At 69.1% G+C, this 17,188-nt stretch overlaps 4 protein-coding genes across 13 annotated transcripts; all 4 read right to left on the bottom strand.

The window, feature by feature from the left end:
* Positions 1-23: 23 nt before the first annotated feature.
* On the bottom strand, positions 24-4,797 carry ST6GALNAC6 (ST6 N-acetylgalactosaminide alpha-2,6-sialyltransferase 6). Of its 9 annotated transcripts, none has more exons than XM_035555320.2 (7): positions 4,701-4,778; positions 3,697-3,846; positions 2,910-2,974; positions 2,152-2,331; positions 1,636-2,033; positions 1,342-1,449; positions 24-1,269 (listed from the first exon to the last, which is right to left on the bottom strand). In XM_035555320.2, the coding sequence occupies exons 3-7, from the start codon at positions 2,922-2,924 to the stop codon at positions 1,080-1,082; spliced, it is 891 nt and encodes a 296-aa protein (XP_035411213.1). In that variant the 5' UTR covers positions 2,925-2,974; positions 3,697-3,846; positions 4,701-4,778; the 3' UTR covers positions 24-1,079. The 9 variants fall into 9 exon arrangements, with proteins under 9 accessions (XP_035411213.1, XP_050570581.1, XP_035411212.1 ...); XM_035555319.2 differs by having other exon boundaries at positions 25-1,269; positions 4,685-4,797; XM_050714623.1 differs by having other exon boundaries at positions 32-1,269; positions 4,681-4,772.
* Positions 4,798-5,579: 782 nt separating this feature from the next.
* On the bottom strand, positions 5,580-8,379 carry ST6GALNAC4 (ST6 N-acetylgalactosaminide alpha-2,6-sialyltransferase 4). Of its 2 annotated transcripts, none has more exons than XM_035555323.2 (6): positions 8,225-8,379; positions 7,762-7,847; positions 7,166-7,342; positions 6,605-7,017; positions 6,370-6,499; positions 5,580-6,290 (listed from the first exon to the last, which is right to left on the bottom strand). In XM_035555323.2, the coding sequence occupies exons 2-6, from the start codon at positions 7,771-7,773 to the stop codon at positions 5,949-5,951; spliced, it is 1,074 nt and encodes a 357-aa protein (XP_035411216.1). In that variant the 5' UTR covers positions 7,774-7,847; positions 8,225-8,379; the 3' UTR covers positions 5,580-5,948. The 2 variants fall into 2 exon arrangements, with proteins under 2 accessions (XP_035411216.1, XP_035411217.1); XM_035555324.2 differs by having other exon boundaries at positions 6,370-6,477; positions 8,225-8,377.
* A 2,162-nt stretch (positions 8,380-10,541) lies between these two features.
* Positions 10,542-13,699, bottom strand: PIP5KL1 (phosphatidylinositol-4-phosphate 5-kinase like 1). The gene is given in 9 exon segments (XM_050714655.1): positions 10,542-10,812; positions 10,911-11,037; positions 11,109-11,206; positions 11,577-11,611; positions 11,731-11,858; positions 11,949-12,069; positions 12,167-12,442; positions 12,534-12,728; positions 13,658-13,699. Coding segments are annotated over 9 exon segments (1,293 nt in total).
* A 160-nt stretch (positions 13,700-13,859) lies between these two features.
* DPM2 (dolichyl-phosphate mannosyltransferase subunit 2, regulatory) lies at positions 13,860-15,839 on the bottom strand. The gene is made up of 4 exons (XM_035555227.2): positions 15,739-15,839; positions 15,538-15,627; positions 14,732-14,834; positions 13,860-14,423 (listed from the first exon to the last, which is right to left on the bottom strand). The coding sequence occupies exons 1-4, from the start codon at positions 15,739-15,741 to the stop codon at positions 14,365-14,367; spliced, it is 255 nt and encodes an 84-aa protein (XP_035411120.1). The 5' UTR covers positions 15,742-15,839; the 3' UTR covers positions 13,860-14,364.
* Positions 15,840-17,188: the final 1,349 nt, after the last annotated feature.

Raw genomic sequence — 17,188 nt, forward strand, 5'->3', positions numbered from 1 at the left:
AAAAACACAGCCCGGAGTCAGGGCCCAAGGCAACAGACTGCAGCAAGGTTTATTCTGTACAAATCACTACAAAACGCGGGGGTGACCCCCCCGAGGGGCTGAGCTCCCCCCCCCCCCGGGTGTAACCCCGACAGCACAGGGGGTGCGCGGCCCCCCCCCCCCGCTGCCACGGCCCCAGGGAAACTGAGGCACAGCGCCGCGCTCTGCTGGGGCTCAGCACCCAAACACACCAGATTGAGAGATTTTCCCCCAATTTTCCACCGCCAGGAGATAAATAACAGCCCCCCCCCCAGCCTGCTGCCCCCCCCCCAGCCACCATGCACCAGCTCCTGAATAGTTCATGAGCGGTGAATAAACGATGGACGGCTCCCGCGGCCCCGCTGGTCAGCCTCAGGGAGGGAAAACGAGTACAGACACTGGGACCAGGACGGGGGGGGGGGGGAGAAAAAAGCAAAAAACAAAGCCCCCAAATTCCCATGGTGCCGATAGAAAAGGTTTTGGCAGTGTGGCCCCAGCCTCCCCGCAGCAAGCACGGGGCCAGGGGTTTTTGGGGTGGGCACCCCGTGGGTAGATCCTTACCTGGGTGGCAGGGCAGGGACCCCCCTATGGGGGCGATGCCACTGAAAACGTCAGGATTTGTGCTGGGGTGCTGGGGCTGGCAGTGCAGGGGATGGCAGAGGGGAGCAGAACAGGGGGGGTCCCAAAATTTTGCCGTGAAAGCAATGTGACCCGTACGGTGCACCCGGAGCGCCCCCGGGTGTGCTCGCAGGGTGGTGGGCTGCGAGGCAGCCGGGGAGGTTTGGAGCTGGGTCTGTGCAGGATTTAACCCCCGTGCGATGCCCCCACGGCTCCCCTGCCTGCTGTCCCATGGGAGGGGACACGCCACCCCAAAACCCTTCACACCACGGGCACGCAGAGCCCATGGGCACAGCGGTGGCAGGCGGTCCCCGATGGCTCCATCAGCCCCGGGGTGCACGGCGTGGCCCAGACCCTGTCCCAAGGGGATCCCGTCCCAAAGAGACCCCATCCCAAGGAGACCTCGTCCCTGTTCCCAAGGGTCCCCGCTCGGCACGGCCGCCCTAGGGCCAGGCGGGGTGGGAGAAGGTGATGTTGTAGAGGCCGGCCCAGCTGGCGAAGACGCGCTTCTCCGTGATGAAGCGGTGGTGGTTGCCCCGGCGGCTGCGCTCGTTGTGGATGTAGGTGGTGCACTCGTCGGGGCCCTTGGGCTCGTAGTAGTGGTAGGCCATGCGGCGGGGCTGCGGCCGCCGGCTGCAGGGAGAGCATGGGCTGAGCCCCGGGGATGGGATTCGGGGTGAGGGGGGCTGATGGAGGACACCGTACCTGCAGTAGTTGGGGGGCACCATGCCGTAGACGTGGACGGTGTCGCACAGCTCCACCGCGATCACCATGGTGAACCAGCCCGTGCTGAGCCACGAGCGTGACTTCTCCCTGGGGCACGGCACGGGGGAGAAACGGGGCACGATGAAGAGATGGTGACCCCCCCCCAAACCCTCCCGAGCCCCCCAGTCCGACACCGCAGCCAACCCCATGGAGCAGCCCCGGGAGCTGGCCCTGCTTGGGGACCTGCTGGCCACCGACAGAGGGGACAATGTGCCGGCGGTGGCTCCGAGGTACCTGTCCTTCCCCGTCTCCCCCCGGAACAGCTCATCGAACTGCTTCATGCGACCGGGGGACACGACATAGGCCGTCATGTTGGGGAAGGACGCGCTGACGCGCTGGATGATCTTCAGCAGGCTCTTCTGCATCTTGGCGGGAGGCCCCCAGAAGATGAAGATGGTCTCCGGGGTCTTGTTGACAAACTCCTGGGGCCGCTTGAGCACGCGGTAGACGCTGGAGTGGGCCACCACACGGAACGTGGTCTTGTTGCCCACGTCCGCCTCGTAGCCGGTGGTGGGGGCGTCGTTCATGCGGATGGCGCACTCGGCCTGGTCGATCTCAGCGCCCAGGCGGGTGCCCAGGAGGTGGCTGGAGCTGGTGACGATGACGCACTGGTGGCAGTGGGAAGTCAGGCTCTGGGGACGACCAGCGGGGTCAGAGGGTGAATTTTGGCGTCCCACTGACGGGGACGGTGCTGCTGGACGTCACCACAGGGCAGCGACTGCCCGCCGTGATGTCCCAACCCCGCCATACCTTGTTCCCGGAGACGGGCAGGTACCCACTGCTCACCCCCCATCGCCGCAGGTCGGGGGGCCGGCGGGCTCGGCCCCGCAGGGCGCCGTAGGGGAAGACCTCGGTCCCGTTGCTGGAGCTGTAGATGATCAGCAGCATGAGCAGGGCAAAGAGGACCACGAAGACGGCGGCGCGCTGGCTCTGCGGGCGGGGGGAGAGCATCAGGTGCCGCGGCCCCCGGCCGGCTCCCAGAAGGGATGGAGATGGGAGAATCGCTGGGATGCCGGCGCCCCGACACGCTCCCCCCTCGCTGGCTGCGGATTTAGCAGGAGCTGCCCCCACGCACTGCTGCAAACCCCTCCTCCGGCCATGCTCAGCTGCTTCCAGATATTAAAGAATAACACCCAAGGCTGTGGGGAGGCACTGAGCGGCACGACACTGCGCAGGCAGGGCGAGGGGGACAGCGAGGAGACACGGGGATGGGGATGGGGACGTCTCTCCCCTTCCCCTCTCGGCCACATGCCTCTGCCCCAGCAGTAACAGGTAACGGAATGGCTGCAGAGCTGGGAGGAGGACGAAGGAGGAAAGCGCTCGCTGCTGTGAATAATCCTCCGAGAGGCAGGAGGAGCTGCCAGGAAGGTCCAAGGCCGGGGCAGCCCGTGCCCGGCACCGGCACAGCTCGCACTGGCACGGCCGCCCCGACCCCAGCCCCGCAGGCTGGCTTTTAAGGGGGTTCCACGCACCCCCAGGGGACGCCCAGCACCAGGCCCAGCACTCACCGTGCTGCCGCTCATGTCTCCCGGCCGGCCTCAGCGCAGAGCGATCGCTGGCGTCCTGCGAGCACCTGCAAGGCATGCGGTCACCCCAAAAAGCACCACAATGGGGGGCCCATCCCCAAAATGAGCCGCACGTGATGGGCTGATCCCCAAGCCATGCTGAGCTCCGGGCAGGATGGATTATCCCTGCACCACTGGGGCGAAAGCCACTCGATTCAACGCTGGATCGGGTGGGTGAAGCCGCCAGCAGGCACACCGCTCAGCCCCCCTGCCTAAGGTGATCGGGATCTCCCGGCTAAATCCAATTAAAACGGCCTCGGGGTGGGTGCACCCGGGGATGCCTGCCCTGCGGGGGACCCGCTCTTCTTCCCCCTCCTGCCCTGATTAATATTTGAAAGTCCTCCTCAGTGAGTCACCACCACTCCTGCCTGGTAGTACTCAAGAGCAATTAGAAATATATAAAAAAAAAACGAAGCCTCTTTACTGACTGCCTTGGGAGGAGCTGGGATGGAAAATTACATAGCAGCTGGTGTTTAACCCGCCGGGGGGGCCTCGAAGGGCTCTCAGGGCTGGTGTCGCTGCCCAGGAAGGTACCAACAGCCAGGGAATGGCCGCATTTTATGGTGCCCCTGCCCTGTGGAGAGGGGACGGTGCCAGGAGCTCCCGTCCCTGCATGGGGCAGAGCACGGTACAGCATGGGACGCAGGTGCCAGGGATGGGGGTGCCAGATCCAGGCCCCCCCCCCACGCTGGGTTTTGCTGCGGGTGACCCCAGCACGGGGGTCCCTTACCTGGCCCAGGGCGTTCATCTGCAGCGGGCGGCGAGCGGTGCCGGGGGGGCCTCGTCCGCCTCCTCCTCCCCGCGCGCCCCCCGAGCTGCGGGGTGCTGCCGGGCCCCTCCAGCCGGCGCCAGGGCCATGGTGGCACCCGGGGTCACATTGCTGCCGTGCCGGGGAAGCGCTGAGCCAGCCCGGCTCCCCACGCTGCCAGCCACCCCCAACCCCCCCCCCCCCCCCGGTGCAAACCCGCCCACACCTCCGGCGCACAGCCCCTGCCGCCCCCCCGTGTCACCCCGCTATGCGAGCCCTCCCTGCGCCCCCGCAGTGAGAAGCTTTTGTGCTCTGCTGTGCAAATCCTCCCCCAGCCCCGGGATGCAGCCCCCCTGGTACCCGGGATGAAGGCCCCCCGTGCCTGGGATGCAGCCCCCCCTGATTCCCAGAATGCAACCCCCCTGGTTCCTGGGATGCAGCCCCCCCGTTCCCGGGATGCAATCCCCCAGTTCCCATGGTACAGCCCCCCCAGTACCCGGGAAGCAGCTCTCCCGGCTCCCAGGGGATGCAACCCCCCTGTTCCTGGGATGCAGTCCCCTGGTTTCCAGGTTGCAAACCCCAAGGTTTCCAGGATGCAACCCCCCTGTTCCCGGAACACAGCCCCCTAGTTCCCAGGATGCAGCCCCCCAGGTTCCCGGGATGCAACCCCCCGGTACCCGGGATGCAACCCCCCCCGTTCCCAGAACGCAGCACCCCGTTCCCAGGATGCAACCCCCCGTGTTCCCGGGATGCAGCCCCCCCTTTCCGTGATGCAACCCCCCCCGGTGCCCGGGAATCCCCTATGACCCCCCCCCTCCCTCTCGGCCCCCCCCCCCCCGGCTGCCCCCGTTGCATTTCCCAGGCGGGCCGGGGCCCGGAGCCGCCCAGGCCCGGTGCGCGCTGCCCCCCCCATGGCCGTGCAGCGCCCCCCTTCCCCCCCCCCCCGCCCCGGTGCCAGCCACACACCCACCGACCGGCGGACGGACCGACAGCCCGACGGACCGACCGACGGACAGCCCGACGGACCGCCCGCTCCGCTGCGCACTGCGCCGCCGCCGCCGCTGCTGCGCGCTCCCGGGGCTCGCCGGCCGCGCGCGCGCGCGCATTCGCTGCCCGGGGCGGGGACGCGCTGGGGGGGATCCGAGCACCGCCCGCCCCGACGGGGAGCGCATGGGGTGCGCCGGGGGGGCGTGGGTGGCTGGGGGTGCCCGTGGGTGGCCGGGTGCCCGTGGGTGCCCGGCATTTACGGGGTGGCGCAGCGCTGTGCCCCCTCGGCACCCCACTCATTTTGTGGGGGCTGCGAGGTCCTGATGTGGTACGGAGCCCACGGACCCACTCGGGGCCGTCCCCGGGGTTTTTGGCTCCGCTGCGGAGCGGGGCCGAGGAGCTCCCCGGCCTCTCCTGCGAGCGGCGTGCGTGGGGAGCTGCGCTGGCAAAACCCCGAGGAACAGCCCCAAAGCGCCGGCAGCGGCTGAAACAGGAGCAAACGTGACCCCAGCCCAGCACCCCACAGCTCTGCCGCCCTCCTCGCCGCTCCGTCCGTCCCAGGAGCCGTTTATCAGCACCCTGCACGCCGTGCCCGTGGCTCGCCCCCTCTCTCCGGGCACACAGCCACATCGGGGCCAGCTCCCGTCCCGTAGCACCGCCGCCCCCGCGTCACAAATAACCCCTTCCAGCGCCCTGCTCCGTGTTGGGCATCGCTCTAACCCCGTCCATCAAATCCCCGTCGTATTTATAGCCCGGCAGGGCACGAGGAGCTGGCAGCCCCCAGCTACCCCCCTGTGCCTCCCCGCTCCCGTCCCCACGCGCCCGCCACCCACGCACCTCCGGCTCCTGTCTCCGCCGCGGGCGCAGCGCGGGGCCCGTGGAGTTACGAAGGCTTTAATGGGCGCGTTTGCTTTGGTCTCGGTCCAAGGGCACTTGTGACAAGGCAACTCGGAGCTCCCAGGGCGCGTGGCCCTGGGCTGGGGGGCAGGAGGCACGCGGAGCCCTGTCCCGGTGGCAGCTTGGGGACAGTCCGGAGGGGTCAGCCCGGCCCCATTCCCCGTGCCCCACACATGGCACCAGGTCCCGTGGCACTGGGGCTCCATCCTGGGACGAGGCAGTGGCTGGTGGGGGCTGAATTTCCCCTCCTCATGTCACCGAACGCTGAATCCCACAGCAAACATCCATCTGGTGGTGCCGGCGAGGTCCCCTTGTGTCCAAGGCAGCTTGGTGCCTGCAGCTGGGGGGGCTCAGTGGGTCCAGCCCCGTCCCCCACGCGCTGGCACGGGGTGGGGGTCCCCCCGCCGCCACCCACACACCCACCAGACCTGGGGGTACAACAAGAGGCTTCCAACCGCGGCACCGGCAGGGCTGAGGCAGCCGTGGCGCCGCGCCGCCGCTCCTACCCGCCCGCCCACGACGGGTGGGTGAAGACGATGTCCCTCCTCTTGGCCCAGCGGGAGAAGATGGCTTTCTCGGTGATGAAGCGGTGCCCGGCGCGGGGGGCCCGCTCGTGCACCAGGTACATCCTGCACTCGTCCAGCCGGCCCTTCTCGAAGTAGTGGTAAGGCACGCTCGTGTGGTTCTTCTCCCTGGCGGCGCAGGGAGGAAGCTGAGCAGGATGCGGCCCCTCCGGTGCCCGGTGCCGCCAGCCGCCCCCCGGCCCCGCACCTGCAGTAGCTGTCGCTGACCATGCCGAAGACGCGGATGCGCTCGCACAGCTCCATGGCCAGGATCATGGTGAACCAGCCCGTGCTCAGGAAAGAGCCCGACTTCACCCTGCAACGCACAGGCGGCCGCGCTGGAGGACGGACGGGCAGACAGACGGATGGACACCCAGCAGGGGCTCGGCTAGAGCAGGGGCCTTGGCCCCGGGGGTCAGCGCTCCGGGGTGAGGCCACGGTACCTGTTCTTCCCTGTCTCGTTCTGGAAGACGTCGTCGCAGTAGGCCATCTTCTCCTCGGTCAGGGTGTAGATCTGCAGGCGCGGGTACGTCTCCATCACCTTCAGCAGCGCCCGGTAGGTGGAGCCCCCCTTCTCCCGGCTCATCTTCTTGGGGGGCCCCCAGATGACGTAGACGGTCTCCTGGGACTGCTGGAAGAAGTAGGGCTGGTTCCTCAGCAGCAGCGGGACGCTGGTGTGCGACACCACGCGGACGGTGCTCCGCGTCCCCACGTCCTCCTCGTAGCCGGCGGTGGGCGCGTGGTTCATGCGCAGCACGCACTCCTGCCCGTCGATGGCCTGCCCCAGGCGCGAGCCCAGCATCTGCCCCGAGCTGGAGACGACGGCGCAGCGGCGGCACAGCGCTCGCTGCAGCGGCTGCGGGGACACGCGCCGTCAGCATGGACCCCTCCGGGTGCCAGCGCTTTCCCCGTTTCCCCAGCCCGCTTCACCCTTCCCTGAGGAAGGGGAGACTGAGGCACGGGGGCAGCGGGGGTCAGGCTGTCCCCTCCCCGTCCCCACGCACCTGCCCGTCGGGGACGCGGCTGTACCCCTGGAAGCTGAGCACGGCGGGCGCAGCGTACGCGGGGCCGTCCCAGCGCCGTGCCGCCCGGCAGCAGGGCCGCAGGCAGGCGAGGGAGCAGAGCAGGACGTAGAGCACGGAGACGGCGGCCACGCACACCAGGGCGAGGAAGAAGCGGATCTGGAAGCAGAGCGGGGAAGGTTCTCCAGGCTCAGGCCACGTGCGCTGGCCCCGTGTCGGGTGCTCGGAGAGGCACCGGGATGCCTCGCGGCAAAACCAGCCTCTCGGGGGAGGACGCATGGGCTCGGGCGCTCGCTGGGGTGGGGATGAGGAGCCGCCGGTGCCTGCGCGTGACTCACTTCCTGCACGCAGCCAGACCCACGCGCCGCATGGCTGCGTGCCGTGGGGCCGAGCTCCTGTGCTCATGCCAGGCTCGAGCCCCTGCTCCCACTCCGGGGTCCAGGGGGGTGCCAAGCGCCCAGCGGGGCCGCCGGGCAGGGCCCTGCCCCAGTGTGGGTTTTGGGGTGAGCAGCCCCGTGATGCCCGCAGGCTCGCCCCAGCCCCGTAGCCCCCCGCTCCCGGCACCCCGGGGTACTCACCAGCGTCTTCATCCTGCAGGGCGAGGGCGGCCGGCGGGGGTCCCGCGGGGGCAGCCGGCGTTACCTGGGGGGTCGGGGCGCGCACCCTGCACGCAGGCTGGGGTCAGTGGGGCGGGGAGGGGGGAAAGGAAGGGGGCTGGTGCCGAGCTGCCCCCCGTCACAGCTGGGACCCCCCATCACAGTCCGGGACCCCCCCCCAGCTGTGATGGGGGGCAGCTCGGCACCAGCCCCCTTCCTTTCCTGGGACCCCCGGTACTCCAGCACCCCCCTCCCCGCGCTCATGCCCCCCCCATATCCAGGACCTGCCCCATTCCCGGGACGTTCCCGTTGAACCGAGTCCCCCAGCGGACCCCAGGACCCCCCCTCCCTCTATTATCACCCCCCCAGACCCAGCTCCCCCCATCCCATAACCGCTTCCTCCCCCCGGGCCCGGAGCGCAGCCCAGGCCCCGGCCCCCCCTCACCGAGCCGGGAGCCCCCGCGGGGGCTGCAGCGGGAGCCGGGGTGCCGCTGCCCGGTCCCCGGGGCCACCGCCGGGCCCCGCATCCCGGCTGCACCGGGCTGGGCTGCACCGGGCTCGGCTGCACCGGGCTCGGCTGCACCGGGCTCGGCTGGCGGCGCCGCGCCGGGGCGGAGCGGAGCCGAGCGGGCACTGCCGGGACCGCCCCCGCGGGGGGAGCCTCGGCACCGGGCCCCGCCGCCCGGCGCCCGGGACCGGCCCCGGGACCGTCCTGGTGCGCCTTGGTACCAGCCCCGGGACCGGCCCCGGTATCAGCCCCGGTGCGCCCTGCTACCGGCCCCGGTCCCGTCCCGGTGCGCCCCGGCACAGAGCCGCCCCCCGCAGCTCCCGGAGCCGCCCCCAGCCCCCGGCAGCGCTCCCGTGCGCCCCCCGAGCGCTCGCCCGGAGGGGCAGAGCCGGTACCGACCCCGGCCCCCAGCCCGCGTCCCCCGGGACCGGCAGAGCCAGGACGGGCCCCGGCACCCGTCCCCACTCCTCGCCCCCCTCCTGCGGTGCCCTCCCAGCCCTCTCCCAGCCCGGGGGTCCCTGCAGCCCCCCCGTCCCCCCCGTCCCCAAGCCCCTTTCTCACCGCTGCGCCCCCCCAGCCCAGAGCAGCTCGCTGCGCGCTCAGGGGCAGTAGCAATGGCCCGGGGGCTATTTGGGGACTGGGGCTGGGGCAGGTTGGCCTCCTGCCGCCCCCATCCTGGCTGATGGCCTCGGGGGGCCACAAGCCACCCACCTGCAGCCCCTGGCACCAGGACCGAGGCGCCTGCCCGCAGCTGCCCCCTGCCCCTGGACTTTGTTTTTCCAAGCAAAAGACAAGGAAATAAGAGAAACAACCTTTGTACTGGGGTTACGTGGCAGGGGGTGGGAGCAGGGGGGCTGTGGGGGGGCTCTGGGAGCAGAGCCCAGCAGCTGCCCCGTGTCAGAGGGGAGCCAGTGCCAGGTACCCCAAAAGGGACCCGCTGGTGGCCAGAGCTGGGCAGGCCTCTGGGAGAGCAGAGTGAAGGAAGAAAGTGCCGTGCCCCAGCAGCTGAGGGAGAGAGGGCTGAGAGATGCAAGGAGCAGCCCTGCAGCCAGCGCGTCAGCACAGGAGGAGGGCAGGAGCTGCCCTGTGGCATGTGGAGGAGCCCACGCAGGAGCAGGAGGCCTGTGGGGCCCCGTGCTGGAGCGGCACGCTGTCCTTATTGCAGCCCTTGAGATCTGTCTGTGTATCTTCTCCCACTCTTTGAGGCGCTGGGCTCCCCATCAGGGTGAAACCACCACTGCCTCAAAGCTGGTTGCGCCATCCCCGCAGGCTTCGGCAGGGATGGAAGAGGCGGCGATGGTGGCACGGCACACCAGTGGCCATGTCTGTGCGGGGAACCCCGGCCAGCAGCCCTCCCGTGATGGGCCAGAGCGCCCACCCACCCTTGGGCATCCCACGCCAAGCAGGAATCGCTCCCGAATGGCCTGCAGCGGATTTTGTTTAATTTTTCAGCTCCCTCGGAGCTGGCGGTAGCACTGCGTCCCCCGAGGCTGGGGTGCGGGCTGCCCTGCCACGTGCCAGCAGCTTCACAGGGGGGGTTTGGGTTTTATCCACTGTGTTTCTGTCTTCTCTTCCTGCCCAACCTGCCCAGGCTGCAGGCAACAGGACACGGGGTGGCCCCACAGCACCTCAGCAGGGGGATGTGGGACGCTGCCACGGCACGTGGGCTGTCCTGGATGCAGGGTGTGAGACCCCATGCTGATGGGGGGAGCACGGCGCGAGTGGGGTCGGATTCTGCAGAGGGACATGGACATTGGCCCACGGGGGGGGAGGTGGGGGTCCTGGAAGGCGAAGGGGACACTGGAGCAAGGGACTGCACCCAGAAACAGCGCAGGAGCCCCCCGGGGTGCGGGGACCCCGCTGCCCCCCGAGAGAGGCTGCGAGGGGGGAAACTGAGGCACAAAGCGCGGTGCTGAGGACACCTCGAGCCGCACGGGGCACACCCAGCGCCCTGACCTTCAGCCTGGGCTGGAGCACGGCCACCTCGTGATGCTGCCGGCTGCTCCCGCAGGGTTATTTTTAGGGCCGCTGCCCTTTGCAGCGCGGCATTCCCCGCTTATCCCACGGGGAGCCGAACGCCCTGGGGCGGGCACGCAGCCTCGCGAGGCTCAGCCCGGGGCAGGGCAGCATTTCTGGGGACACTTCTGGGCAGGCGAGCGGGTGGCAGGTGCCCTCCGTCCACATCCCAGACAATACATCTCCGCTCAGCTTCTGGTGCAGGAATGGGGTTTTAGGCGAGCTCCGAGCGCGGCCGTCACTCGCTGTGCGTTTCCACCCACCGGCACAGCCGCCGGGCGTAGGCAGCGGGGTGCAGGGTGGAGAAGGACCCGTCCCGGTAGCGGATCCTCTTCCAGAGGCGCTCGAGGCGCCTGCGGAAGGTGTAGGCGGTGAAGAGATCCACCAGCCCCCCCGAGTAGCGCCGCTGCGGCCCGTCGATGCAGTGCAGGGGGTTGCTGCCACCGGGCAGCGGGCGCTGGTTCTGGCTCGTCCCCGAGCCCAGCAGGACACGGCACAGCGCCGGGGACCTGCAGAGAGGCGGGCAGGGGGCTCAGCCCCCCAAAACGGAGCAGGGACACGGGGGGGGGGGCTCCAGCCCGTTGCCCCCTCGCTGGGCACCACTCACCGTGCCGCGCGCCCGTCGGGGAGCAGGGGCTGCACGGCCAGCAGCAGGCTGTAGTCCAGCACCCGCAGCTCCTCCAGGAAGCGGCTGTCGAGCTCCAGCTGCCGCAGCAGCCACGGCCGCTGGGCACCTGCGGCACGCGGGGCAGCCTCAGCCCCCCGGCGCCTCGCCGTGCACCCCCCCGTGCCCCCCGCGCCTTACCCAGGACGAGGGACTTGCCCTCGGAGTTGAGGTCCTTCGGCACCACGGCGGTCGCGGGCTCGGCCCAGCGGTCCACGCGGCAGCCCTTGATGTCGTACCTGCGGGGGGGCGAGCGGCTCCGTCCCGACAGCCAGCCCGGCGTGGGGGGGAAGGCGCCGGACAGATGGACACCGGGCACCAGGACAGACAGACACCGGGCACCAGGGATGGACGGACACCACGTTCCCCAGGACAGACAGACATCAGGCACCAAGGACAGACACAGCGTTCCCCAGGACAAATGGACACCACGTTCCCCAGGACAGACAGACACCAGGCACCAAGGACAGATGGACACCACCTTCCCCAGGACGGACGGACACCATGTTCATCCGGACAAATGGTCACCACGTTCCCCAGGACACACACACACACACCATTCCCCAGGACACACGGACACCACGCACCAAGGGGAGGCGGCAAACAGACGCTGGCTTTGCCAGGACAGACGGACATCGCGTGCCCTGGGACAACAGGACACAGCCACCCCCAGGACAGACAGACAGACAGACGTGGGCAGCACTCAGTGGACAGACCCCAGGCCTGGCAGGACAGACGGACGCCCTGCCCTTCCCCGACTCACCGCTCGAGGATCCCCCTCGGCGGGGAAGAAGCCGCTCTGCGTGACCCTGAAGTAGCGCTGGGGACGGGGCAGGGCTGCAGTGGGGGCACCTACCTTCCTCCGGCAGGGCAGGACGATGCTGTGGGCGCCTGGGGGCGGCGGGGGCGAGCGCCGTGAGGCCGTGGTTGGCGCCCCACAGCCCCCCCCAGTCCCTCCGGTCCCACCCCGGCCGCCCTCACCCAGCAGGCGGACGAGCAGCGAGTGGGGGAACGCCTCGAGGTGCCGGAGGTAGCGGGGCAGGCTGGCGAGCAGGAAGCGCATCTCCCGCTTCGTCTGCGTCTTCAGGAAGAAGCGTCCGTCCTGCCCGGGGTGGGCGAGACGTGGCTGGGGGGCACGGGGACGGCCAGGGGCCCTGGGGGCACCCGCAGCACCCCGCTGCCCACCGCCCCGGCGCCGCTCACGTCAGGAAGAAGCGGGCCTTGCTCTTGGAGTTGCTGGCGAACTGGAAGTACCGCGAGCTCAGCGCCGCCTGGTACTGCTCCTCCGGCAGCCCCAGCGCGCGCCGCAGGCGGGCGAAGGCCGGCCCGGCGTAGGTGTGCAGCTCGAAGCCCTGCGGCGGCAGCGGCACACGCGGTGAGCCGCGGCACGGCCGGGAGCGCAGGGGCACCCCCACGGCTCCTACCTCGCGGGGCTGCCTCAGCACCGCCGCGCAGTCGCCGTCGCAGGGGGTGTCCTGGGGGGGTGGGGGGGGGGGGGACACGGGGGTGAGTGTGCCCCCAGGGGGGCAGTGCAGGACCCTGGGTGGGCGCGGGGAGGGCTCTCACCGCGGGCGGGTGGTCAGTGGCCACCTGGGTGGCGGCGCTGAGCCCCGCGCGCAGCCGGCAGGTCAGGAGGTAGAACTCGTGCTCGGGGCCGATCTCGAAGAGGCCGAGGTGGTCGTGTCGCTGGTGCGCCCGCTGGAAGAGCCGGAGCCCCCCGCCGGGCGGGCAGCTCGCTGGGGTTCCCCCTGCTGCAGCAGCCTGGGGGGAGACGGGGTGCCCGTGGTGGCTGCGGGGACGGGGCGAGGGGGGCAGCGGTGCTGTGGGGTGCTCCAGCGCCCAGCCCCGGCCCCTTCCAGCCCAGCGGAGGCAGCTCGCGCCTGGCACCGCCCCAGCCCTCCGTGCTCCCACCCCGCTGCGCTCCCCAGCCCACAGACCGCTCACCATGACCCCCGGCAGTGTCAGCCCGGGCACTGTCCCCTCTCTGTCCCACCAGCCGGGTCCCTGCCATCAGAGCCCCACGGGGGCCCGCAGCCGGGGGACCTGTGGGTGGCAGGACAAGGACATGCGGCGTGAGCAGGGCGTGGGGCCTCCGGTGGGGCAGGGGCCACGTGGGGGTGAGGGCCAGGGGCAGACCTGTGCCCTTGGGGCAACCCAGCCCTCACCAGCACTGGCCACCCAGGTGGGGGGTAGCTCGGGGGGCTCAGGGGGCACCACCCGGCATTGTGCACACATCCCGTGTCCCCAGAGCCCCTTCCATGGGGCAGGGGACCTGGCATAGCGGGCAGGGCCCCCCTACAAAACAGCGCCCCAAGGGGGGCTGCGAGGAAGGGTCTGCCCTGGAGGTGTCCCAGGAAGGAGCTGCACCCAGCCCGGAGCTGCTACCGCACAACTGGAATTCTTCCCCCTGCTTTCTCCAGCCCCCCGAGCCCAAACTCATCTCCCCGAGGCAGGAGACGAGGCTGGAGCTGCACCTCCGCACGCGGCACGGGAGGGGGCCAAAGATGGAGACCCTGCAGACACCTTTACTGGGGGCGAAGCCAGCCCGCTACAGCCCGGGGCAGCTGCTGGCAGCGCGGCTCGGGGCAGGGGCTGCTGCCAGAAGGGGCCCACGGGGGAGGCCGGGTGCTGCCGGGCAGGGCCCGGTGCAGGCAGGAGCCCAGCTGACGGCTGCTGGATGCGGTTCCCACCACAGAGGGGGAGCCGAACGCTTCCTCTGCGAGCCAGGGCATGGCCACGGCCTCAGCTGGACGCTGCAGGAGGGGACAGTGGCACTGTCCCTGCGTCCTCTGTGAGCCCGGCCTCACCGGGGGGTCCTTCCGAAATTTGAGAGCCCGCAGCACCACCGTTAGTTAGCCCTTCCAGCAGGCAAATGGAGAACACGAGACTGCCTTTTCCAAGCCCCAAACCTTATTTTCTTTCTTCACAGTCTTGGATCCGATTTAAAAGAAACACAAACAGTATATAAAGTTAGAAAAAAACAAACAAACAGGGAACAAACTAGCGGACACAGCAGGAGCAGAGAGGAAGGACTACCCAGGGGCCAAGCACCTGACAGGGGTCTGGCTGGGCTGGCTGCGCCCCAGCAGCTCCCACACAGCCCAGCCAAAGCACAGGGGCCGCACGTAGCCCCAGCTGGGGAGCAGCTCCCTCAGAGCCAGAGCTCTGGGCCCTCTCCTGGCGAGTCCCGTCAGCCAGTTCTGCTCCCTTTTGGTCAGTAAGTCGTAAACTCCACGAGGCTGCTGCTTCTCAGGAAGGAATGTGGGGAGGGAGAGCAGCCAGCTCGGCGCCGCGGCTGCGAGCGAGCTGTGGAGGAGGCGGCCGCGCGGTGCTGCAGCCTCTTCCTGGCCGGGGCGCTGCAGGGCGGGGGCCTCCTCCTCATCTCTCTGCCGGCCCTTCACTCCGATTTCTTGGCAGGCTTCCTGCTCTTCCACGTCACCACCATTATAAAAACGCCTGCCACGGGAGAGAACAAATTAGGTCAGAAAACATCTAATTAGGGGCACTTCTAAAACACGCTGTAGTGAGGAACAGGATCTCGGCGGAGCGAGCAAGAAACAAATCTACATCCAGAGGGTCAAGGAGCCAGTTACACGCGCGTGTGCACGCACAGAGCCCACCACCAGGGCCCACACCACGCCAAGCTGCTGCAGGAGCCACGGGCAGCGCGTCACAAGCACTGTGCGTTAGCTACCCCCCTAGCAACCCCCTTCTCTCTTCCTCATTTAGAAGGCCCTAATTAGAACAACCAAAATAACGCTCACCTATAAATAGCAGCAGCAGCAGCCCGGCCACCACGGGGATGATAACGGCGTACTCCCTGGGCAGGAAGAAGCGGTGGATGGCGTGGGTGCTGTCGATGAAGGGCTGCAGGGAGAGAGAGCGGGCGGTCAGCAGGGGGGCACCACCTGCAGGTCACGCACACGTGCGGCCGCCTGGTTTCAAAAGCAGGACGGAAATATCAGGCTCGAGGGGACTGCTAATTAAAGAGTGCCCGGACCTACGTGGTGAAGCCCCCGCGCAGCAGCTGCAGAGTGCAGGGGGACGGACGGGAGGCCGAGGGCTCCAGCAGGGCTGGTGAGGGGCACGCGGGGGCCTGTCCCGGCCACACCAAGCCCCCGACGCTCTGCCCGCCCAAAGGGAACGGCCGACACCGGCCTGGTTTCACAGGGATCCCGCCGGGATTCGTTTCCCGAGGACACCGGAGCGCAGCGTGACGGCTCCCGCGCTGCTGGGCGCTCACCTACAGCTCCTCAGCCTGCACCACCAGCCCCGGGACAGCCGCGGGCAGAGCCGCCGGGGGAGCTCCGGCCTCAGGGGCGATGCCACCGGCCCGACGCCGAACGCGCCCCTCGCACCTCGGGACGCCCGTGAGGGGCTGCTGCTTCCCAGGCGGCCCCCCCGCTGCCTGCCCCACCCGGCGCGCCCCGAGGAGCGCTCAACCCCCGGGCTCGGGCTGTCCCAGGGCCCGGCGTTACCCGAGCCCTCCCCGCCGGGCCGGGAGCTCACCTCACCGCCACCCGGGGGCTGTCCCCGGGCTCGCCCCCAGCCCCGCCGCGCGGCCCCGTACCAGCGCCACGATCCACAGCGTGTAGTAGGCGAACAGCGCCAGGCTGAAGGCGACCAGGCCAAAGCCCACCGCGCGGTCCGTCGCCGTGGCCTGCGAAGGGAAAGAGCGTCAGGGCGGCGCGGGGGGGGGCCCGGCCCCGCTCCCCCGGGCCCGGGCCCGCTCCAGGCCCCGGCCCCGGCCCCCGCTCCGGGCCCCGCTCACCATAGCGACGGGCGCCCCCTGCCCGCCCCGTCCTTCCGGGTCGCTGCCCGCCAATCAGCGCGCCGCCCCCTCGTCACGCTCCCGCCGAGCGGCCAATCAGCGAGGGAGAGCTCAATAGCGGAGCGCGAGGTGGGGTGGGAAATGTAGGCGCGGCTCGCCCGGAGCGTGGCGGGAGGTGGAGGGCTGAGGGGCTCTGTGCGGGGGGCGGGGCTGCAGGGGAGGGGGCAGCTGGAGGCGGCGGCGGCTGGGGGCCAAGCGCCTCCCCCTGTGCCCTCACACCTCACCTGAACCTTCGTGTCTCACCCCACGCCCTCATGTCTCACCTGTACCCTCACACCTCACCTGCCTGAACCCTCGTGTCTCACCCTGAGCCCTCACATCACACCCCATACCCTCACACCTCACCTGAGCCCTCGCACCTAACCCCATACCCTCACATCTCACCTGTACCCTCATATCACACCCTGTACCCTCACACCTAACCCCATACCCCCGCATCACACCCCTACCCTCGTATCTTACCTGCCTGAACCTTCATGTCTCACCCCGTACACTCATACCTCACCTGTAACCTCGTATCTCACCCCCTGCCCCCATATCTCACCCCTACCCTCACACTCCTCTTTGCCCCAGCTGCCTGTGGTTGGAGCCCTGCAGCCCTCAGCTTTCTGAAGGGAATGCGCCAAGCCCTGGAGCGTGCCCAGGGCAGGGCTCTGAAGCTGGTGAGGGGTTTGGAACACAAGTCCCGTGAACTGTGGGTGTTTGGTCTGGAGGAGGCTCAGGGCAGACCTTATTGCTCTCTGCAACTGCCTGAGAGGAAGGTGTGGGGAGCTGGGGGTCGGCCTCTTCTCACAGGTAACCAGTGATAGGACCAGAGGGAATGGCCTCAAGTTGCACCAGGGGAGGTTCAGGTTGGAAATGAGGAGACGTTTCTTCTCAGAAGGAGCAGTCAGGCACTGGGACGGGGTGCCCAGGGAGGTGGTGGAGTCACCGTCCCTGGGGGTGTCCAAGGAAAGGTCGGACGTGGTGCTGAGGGACATGGCTTGGTGGCAGTAAGGGGATGATTGGACCAGGTGATCTTGGAGGGTTTTCCCAACCTTAGTGATTCGGTGATTCTAAGCCCAGGCTTGGTGCTCCTGTGACCCTGTAATTCAGCACTGAATTGTCATGGAGAACAGCCCCCCAGTGCTGGGAGCAAATCCCTTGGTGGAAGGCTTGCAGCTCCTGCAGCAGCAGGTTTCCATTTCCACAGCCACCTGCTGCTCAGTTCCGAGGGAAGTGACTCATCTCGAAAGCAGTGAGCTCAGACAGCTCCAGAACGCAGATCATCACATCCTGCCTCGCAGCGAGTTCACACACGAGGCAGCTGGAGAAGGAAAAGTGAGCCCGAAGAGCCGAGGGATGCGGGGAGCCTCAGAGGAAGGGGAGGCTGGGGGGCCCTGGGACTGAA

Source organism: Cygnus atratus, chromosome 19 (assembly GCF_013377495.2).
Source record: "Cygnus atratus isolate AKBS03 ecotype Queensland, Australia chromosome 19, CAtr_DNAZoo_HiC_assembly, whole genome shotgun sequence".
In the NCBI taxonomy this organism is placed as follows: domain Eukaryota; kingdom Metazoa; phylum Chordata; class Aves; order Anseriformes; family Anatidae; genus Cygnus; species Cygnus atratus.